The sequence below is a fragment of the Protobothrops mucrosquamatus genome, unplaced genomic scaffold (genome assembly GCF_001527695.2).
Source record: "Protobothrops mucrosquamatus isolate PMUCROS unplaced genomic scaffold, P.Mucros_1.0 scaffold1744, whole genome shotgun sequence".
NCBI lineage: Eukaryota > Metazoa > Chordata > Lepidosauria > Squamata > Viperidae > Protobothrops > Protobothrops mucrosquamatus.
This window is the reverse complement of record NW_015387887.1, coordinates 66,364-74,325: the sequence shown is the minus strand read 5'-3', so window position 1 is coordinate 74,325 and position 7,962 is coordinate 66,364. Positions and strand designations below refer to the sequence as shown.

General features: G+C 39.8%; 1 protein-coding gene across 2 annotated transcripts in view; it reads left to right on the top strand.

Moving 5' to 3' along the window:
- Positions 1-6,995, top strand: part of OGDHL (oxoglutarate dehydrogenase like) — a 45,486-nt gene extending 38,491 nt beyond the window's left edge. For both annotated transcript variants that reach the window (XM_015823023.1, XM_029285470.1), the window contains 6 exons: positions 263-334; positions 1,706-1,831; positions 2,153-2,225; positions 3,982-4,145; positions 5,133-5,287; positions 6,382-6,995. In XM_015823023.1, the coding sequence (XP_015678509.1) occupies positions 263-334; positions 1,706-1,831; positions 2,153-2,225; positions 3,982-4,145; positions 5,133-5,287; positions 6,382-6,505 (714 nt within the window). In that variant the 3' untranslated portion in view covers positions 6,506-6,995. The remainder of the gene's footprint in view (positions 1-262; positions 335-1,705; positions 1,832-2,152; positions 2,226-3,981; positions 4,146-5,132; positions 5,288-6,381) is intronic.
- The last annotated feature ends 967 nt before the right edge of the window (positions 6,996-7,962 follow it).

Here is a 7,962-nt window from a genome sequence, read left to right as displayed (position 1 = left end):
GCAGCCCATCCGTGGCGAAGGCTACCGCTTATACTCAGCAGTTTGAATCAAGTGATATAAATTCACGTAATGATTCAAACAGGATTTCTACTGTTAAAAAAATCTTGCCGGACCAGCTTGTATATCTTGGGGGTCTCCTCTGTAGCTGTTGATATTGTACTGCACTGTGCTGGAGCAGTTCTGCCTGAAATGGCCATTTTATTTGGATCTAGTCAAGGGTAGATAATTAAAGTTGTTTTCTTTCAAATGATGTAATTATCAGGGTCCGGAGCATTCGTCAGCCAGACCGGAGAGGTTCCTTCAGATGAGTAATGATGATCCTGATGCATTCCCTGTAAGTAGGTTTATTGATTGACTCTCATAGTTGCTATCTCTTCAGCTGCCGTCTCATCCTTGTTAATAATGTTTCCTATCTAACACTGGTTTTTAGATCATCAATGATATTAATTGAGCAGGCTTCAAAAAAGCAAAGCCAATGTGTAACTATCTGGTGGATACAATACAATACAATACAATACAATACATACAATACAATAAATACAATACAATAAATACAATACAATAAATACAATATAATAAATACAATAGAATAAATACAATACAATAAATACAATACAATATAATACAATACATACAATACAATAAATACAATACAATACAATACAATACAATACAATACAATACAATCTTTTGACAGTGGAAACAAAACACTGCTTACAGTCATTAAAATCTTCCTTGCTAGGAAATCAATAAAACCACAACGAGGATCACCAGCACATTAGTAAAATACAAAATGCTTATGGACAGATAGAAGGCCAATTAATAACCTATTATTTACTCGAGGCAGGAATACAAAATACAGCAAACAAGACCTCACAGCCCCCGCTCAAATGATCTGATCTAAGCAGAGTTGCCACGCGATTTGCAATAGGTTACACAGAGCACGTAATTTTAATATTTTCAGCCATTACATTTAGCCAGAGCAACTTTGGCTGAAATGTTCAATTTTTAAAATATATCCGGGGAAATTAACTAGGGGTGTAGACTGTTGTTCTAGGATGGAGGAAGAGCTGAGTTGAATCAAGTTTGTTCAGCAATCTGTCTCTACAGCAACCAAGGAGTTATTTATTATAACCCCACAATGAGGCCGTTTGTGTAATTTCATCCTTCTGCTCACTCCTAACAACTGGCACTCAAAGGCAAGGAACCCCAAATACTGGAAACATATACAGTTTCATAGTTAGTTGCTAAGAGGGGTTTGGTCTTCCCTAGCAGAAACAGAGGACTGGCATTTAATCCTGGGTCCCAAGACTGAAAATCTTTAGTGGTATTTGTAGGGTCCCACTGTTGATGCACAAAATTGCTCCTAACTGGGAAAACAGTCAGTTTATTTTCCGAACGACCTTTAAATTATTACATTGACATGAACCGCAACTGAGAACGACCTAAGATAAAGGAACAAAAGAAAAATGTGGGCTGTCACAAGAAGCTGTGTTTCACTGACAAATTCCGCTCTCCGGGTGCCTTTTGTGACAGTCCAAGGAGCATCTAAGTGGTCCAGGTTTATCTGACCGAGATGAGTCTTTGAACGTGAAGCCCTTCCCTCCCGCCGGTGTCTAAACACAGGAAAATAAAAATGGCTGTAGCAGATGGCCTGGAAGCAGCTGTCTGGCTTCCTAATAACCTCCCATCCGTCCCTCTCCAGCAATTTGAAGACGACTTTGAGGTGTCTCAGCTCTACGACTGTAATTGGATCGTCGTGAACTGCTCAACACCCGCCAGTTATTGCCACGTCCTCCGAAGGCAGATTTTGTTGCCGTTCAGGAAACCTGTAAGTTGGGTTTTGCGTTTTGTCACTCGTGCATTGCCTGCAAATTACGGGTTGCAATTACGGTCTTCTCCCAGGGTTATTTCACTTTTTTTTTTTTGCGGTGGCTTTGATTTATGAACTCTACTTTGGGAGGACCAGAGTTTAATCAGCCTGATGAGTAGAGGGACATTTTCAGGAGGGTGTTTCTGTTATGGCCTCACCCGGGACTTTACCGACGATTGGGTTGTAAACAATTCGGCCTTTGATTCAATGCTTGTTTGAATATACTGGCGGCTGTGCGCTGACTCTTGATGACCAACTCACATTTTAATGATTTTACAGCTAATTATCTTCACCCCTAAGTCATTGCTGAGACATCCCGAAGCGAAATCCAGCTTTGATGAAATGGTGCCAGGTAGATTTGCGTGTTCCGGAAATGTTTTGCTTGATCTCTACCTTGCTGTGACTTCCTCATCTTACACTGCACAAGACTGTACTGCAGATTCTCCTTTTACAGTAGTGGCCAAAATTGTGGAAAACTTTTTGGAAAAGTGTATTTTTGAAGTTTGATGGCTAATAACACCATTTTTTTGGGGGGGGGGAGTAGTACCATAAAATTATATATCAACGGAAAGATAATTTAATCAAGAATGTAATGCAACAGAGTTTGTTCAATTATCTGTACTGTATTCTGTGAAAAGTTATAGCCAAATAACCAGAAAAAGGAAGCACAACTTGCTTAGGTTGATCTCAGGTAGCTTTCCTTCATCTGATTGCAGCCAATGAGCATGAGTGTTTAGAGAGCCAATCGGGTGTCATCTTGTTTTGGCAATGAGCCAATCAGATCACAGTAGGAGTCAGTTATTGATGTCCTGTATTGAAGCTGAGAGGAGGACATTTGTCAGTGTGTGATGTGATGGCTATCAAGTTGGTTGGGGTTTTTTGGTGTTCTTTCATTTAGTGAGCTTGTAAAACGTAATAAAATTAAAGTCATGGTGCAAAGAGTTGACTGGTTGCTCAGAAAGCGATGTAAAATAGTGTTATTAAGTGAACAAGGCTACAGTTATAAAGAAATTAGAAGAAAAATGGGTGGAAATTTAACCAAAGGTGGCATTTCTACTGTACACTTTCCCCAAAAAGTTTCCACAATTTTGGCCACTACTGTATAACGGGAGACAATCAGAACTTTTCACTGTTCAGGCCTTTGGGCTGACCCTGCGGGATCCTGTCCCCTGCTAAAATCCGATGCCTCTACAGCTACTGATTTCCATATGAGAACGATCCGTTAGCTAAGAAGGAAATCCTGTTCCTCCTCTGAATATCTCTTTGCCAGTGTTCTGGCTTATGTTGGTTTTGGGGCCATTAAAAATAAAAGGTGATCTCATGTATGTGTGTGAGATTAAACAAACGTATCAGCATGTGTGTAAGATTAAACAAATATAAGGAAGCATATATGTGTGTTTAATCTTAACACACAAGCGTGCTGGTGGCAACTTTAAGATGTGCGGCCTTCAACTCTTAGAATTCCCCGTTCTGGCTTATGTTGGCTTTTGTGCTATTAAAAATAAAAGGTGATCACGTGTATGTGTGAGATTGTGTGAGATTAAATGAACATACATATAAGCAAGCTTGTATGTATTTTTAATTTTGCACACATACTTGCAAGTGGAAACCTTTAAGATGTGTGGACTTCAGCTCTCAGAATTCCCCATTCTGGCTTATGTCGGCTTTTGGGCTGTTTAAAATAAAAGGTGATCTCATGTATGTATACAGGATTAAACAGACATATCAGTATGTGTGTAAGATTAAACGAACAAACATATTAACAAGTATGTTTAATCTTAGACACATACTTGCATATGGAAATTTAATGATGTGTGGACTTCATCTCTCAGAATTCCCCAACTGCTAAAAACACTGGTCAAGAAGGTACATAACTATTGGCCGTGATCTTGTAAAAACTGATTCCTGGGAATCTGGACAAGCAGGATCTAACTTCATCCCCATACTAGCCTGATCCTCTGGGAACAGTGCAGCTTCATGCATCTTAGAACATCCCTGTATAAAATCACCATTATGGAAATTGAAGAAGAAAGAATACTGTTATACTATCAATCACATTAATATTTCATCTTTGGGTTTTACAGTCAAATGTTGTGTGTTGTTCCTAGGTACCAAGTTTAAGCGTGTGATTCCAGAGGAAGGAGTTGCCGCTGAATCTCCTGGGGATGTGAATCGGGTGATTTTCTGTACCGGGAAGGTATATTACGATCTTGTTAAAGAAAGGAAAAATCAAGATCTGGAAAAAGCAGTGGCTATCATCAGATTGGAGCAGGTAAAACTTGTGCCTTAGAAGTTCTAGAACATTTGTTTTAGAAACAGTTTTACATTTATGTGGTAATTAGATTCAAACTTGGATCCCTTGATTAGTCAGAATCCAAACTGGTTGTCTTCCTTCCTTCCTTCCTTCCTTCCTTCCTTCCTTCCTTCCTTCCTTCCTTCCTTCCTTCCTTCCTTCCTTCTTTTGGGATCCTTGGGGTTCTCTGAGCTTAGCTATTTTCTTGCAGACATTTCATTACCCAAACTAGGTAACATCATCAGTGCTACCTAGTTTGGATCATGAAATGTGTTCAAGAAAGCAAGCAACCANCTTCCTTCCTTCCTTCCTTCCTTCCTTCCTTCCTTCCTTCCTTCCTTCCTTCCTTCCTTCCTTCCTTCCTTCTTTTGGGATCCTTGGGGTTCTCTGAGCTTAGCTATTTTCTTGCAGACATTTCATTACCCAAACTAGGTAACATCATCAGTGCTACCTAGTTTGGATCATGAAATGTGTTCAAGAAAGCAAGCAACCAACCATCCAATGTTCAATGCTAAATTGGTACTAGATAAGAGTCAACAGAATTCAAGAGGGGTTGAACTTACATCATTTGTGGGAACGTAATGATTCTAGGCTGATCACTCTCTTGACTCCTCCATCCCCCAGCTCTGCCTGCTCTTCCCCCACAACTACCAAGTTTTAAAACAAAAATCTCCACCAACATTCCTATTTGAATTTGCTTTTTCATGCGTGTCCTCACGCTTACCATCCTAACAGGTGGAAGTTTTGAAGGATATAAAGAATAACTGCACTATAACCCTCACATCCTTGTAAGAAATGTAGATCGTTTGGTTCGCTTTGATTCATAGGTCGAATCAACCTTCCACCCCCTCCCAGTTGGTGTGGATGTGGGATACCGTAGTGAAGCATTTTGGGAATAAGATGCGTGGCTGCAGAACGCGACATCTTTGTATTTCAGAGGGTTCTTTTCATGTTTTTTTCCTCCAGATCTCACCCTTTCCTTTTGATCTGCTAAAAGAGGAAATTGAGAAGTATGCTACAGCCGAACTTGTTTGGTGCCAAGAAGAGCACAAGAACATTGGCTACTACGACTATGTCAAACCTCGTTTCCGGACCATTGTCAACCATATTCGACCTATATGGTAACAATGCTTGCATGGGATATCAACGATCACCTGAAAATCCTTTAGCACCAGGCAATAAGCCTGGACTTTTCAGTGTATAGAGCATGTTCAGCCAGTATATTGCATTTCTTCTAAGCTGGATTGGTGGACTCCTATGGGATCTAAATAGACCACATGGAGGAATCTGCTTGGAGCACCAATCTATAGTAGTGGCCAAAATTGTGGAAACCTTTTGGGAAAAGTGTACAGTAGACATGCCAACTTTGGTTAAGTTTCCACCCATTTTTCTTCTAATTTCTTTATAACTGTAGCCTTGTTCACTTCATAACACTATTTTACATCGCTTTTTGGGCGACCAGTCAACTCTTTGCACCATGACTTTAATTTGATTATGTTTTACAAGCTCACTCAAGGAAAGAACACAAAAAAACCCAACCAACTTGATAGCCATCACATAACACACTAACAAATGTCCTCTTCTCAGCTTCAGTACAGGACATCAGTCACTGACTCCTACTATGATCTGATTGGCTCATGACCAAAGCAAGATGACACCCGATTGGCTCTCTAAACACTCCTGCTCATTGGCTACCATCAGATGAAGGAAAGCTACCTGAGATCAACCTAAGCAAGTTGTGCTTCCTTTTTCTGGTTATTTGGCTGTAACTTTTCACAGAATACAGTACAGATAATTGAACAAACCTTGTTGCATTACATTCTTGATTAAATTATCTTTCCATTGATATATAATTTTATGGTACCACTCCCCCCCAAAAGTGGTGTTATTAGCCATCAAACTTCAAAAATACACTTTTCCCAAAAGATTTCCACAATTTGGGTCACTACTGTACAGAAGAGATCTGAAGGCATTTTGGAAAATTGGAGAAATTTGGAACCCCACGTGTTTCACTTTGTTCATAGAGCTGGGTAAATGTTGGCTGAACGTCTAGTTGCCCACGTAAGATGTGGATGGTGTAGCAGATCGCTATTCGGAGTGGCTCGTGATCTCCTGTACAATCAGCTATTCATCAGACATTATAGCATAAGTAGACATTATTACATCTACACCTACTTCAGAGAAGTCTCTAATTTATATCCTCTTGTATCTTAAGGTATGTTGGTCGTGAGCCAGCTGCTGCTCCAGCTACAGGTAACAAAAACACTCACCTGGTCTCACTCCGGAGATTTTTGGATACAGCCTTCAACCTGGAGGCCTTTGAAGGGAAGACATTTTGATCTTCGTCCTGGGTTCCGCTGCTCCATTATCTAGAATGTATGTATTTATGGAAGGAAGGCCGTGATCATAAAAAAAGAAGGAAAAGCTAGTTGAGGGTTTTGTTTTTTTAAGGCAGGGAAGCAGTCTTCTGTTTCAAAAGATGATCAGACTAGCTGTAGGTATGCTGTAAATGTTAGAAGCAACTTCTGATTCCGTTAATTTGGCTTTAAGAATGACAGCACTGCTACCTCTTAGTGAAGAGACAGCGTAAGCCAAATCTTGTGCTTTAAGACTGGGCCAGTATTTGACAACTTTTTCACGATCTCTCCTTCTTCGTTAGCTTCCTGTATGTATAAACAGGATATATAGATTTAGCCAAAATTCTGTTTAGGTACCTAGATTACTCCTTAGGCCGGTGCTAAGAGAAAACCGTGCCCTGACTGTGTTCATCATCGCAACCAACAAAATTGGCAAACGTTGCAAACGAAAAAAGATGCGCAGGTAAGACAGATATATTAAAAAAAAAAATACAGTTGCAGAATAATTCGAACGTACCACGTTGATATTTCATCTTGCAACCTAGTTTGGAGTTTTTGATTTAAAAAAAAAAGGGGGGGTGTCAAGAAAGCTGGCCAATATTGTGTTGCCCTGTCTGTTGTAAACTGTAACTGTGGTAATTGTAAGAATAATAAAATAGGCTGCATCAGAAATATTCCGCCAGTATTTGATTCTGTGGCGTCAAGTTGGGTGTTGACTCTTAGCAAACACACGGAAACATACGGCAAGACATTTAGTGTTCTTCTTTAAAAAGCATTTCAAAGGGGATGACCACAATGTAGCTTAAATAATGAGCGCATATATTTCACAAAGAAGGTCATCTCCGCGGATCTTGAAACATTTTCTTGTCTTCATTTCACTAATAAATGCTCTTGCAGCTGGGAACTGAGCAAAATTAACACAAGACATAAACATTTGAAAGCACGGCTTCCCGTTGTTGTTGTTTGTGGGTCAGATCCTTTCTGCTTTAAAAATAAACATATCCAAGAAATGAAAAGTAAACGATAACATGTAAGGTCTGGTTTATTTGTGGTTTTATGATAGCCTCATCTTTATGGATTGATACTAGCATCTGCTCACAAAAATACTGACCTCCATCATCATCATCATCATCATCATCATCATCATTAATATTAATATTATTATTATGGATCATCGCACAGTCAGCCAGATGTTCAGACTGGATTTGGCATTTTGTCTACCTATCGAGTCCTTACCAAAGACCTGGGATAGGCAGATGTGGATGTTTGATGGTATTACAGATATCGTCGCAGGATGGAAGCAGTTCCTAGTAAGGCCGCCTTTTGCAATTGACTAATGGCGAATTTGTCAATGCCAATGGTGTTCAAGTGGTGTTCCAGTTGTTTTGGGATTGCACCCAAGGCGCCTATTACTATTGGTACTACTCTTGCTTGCTTTT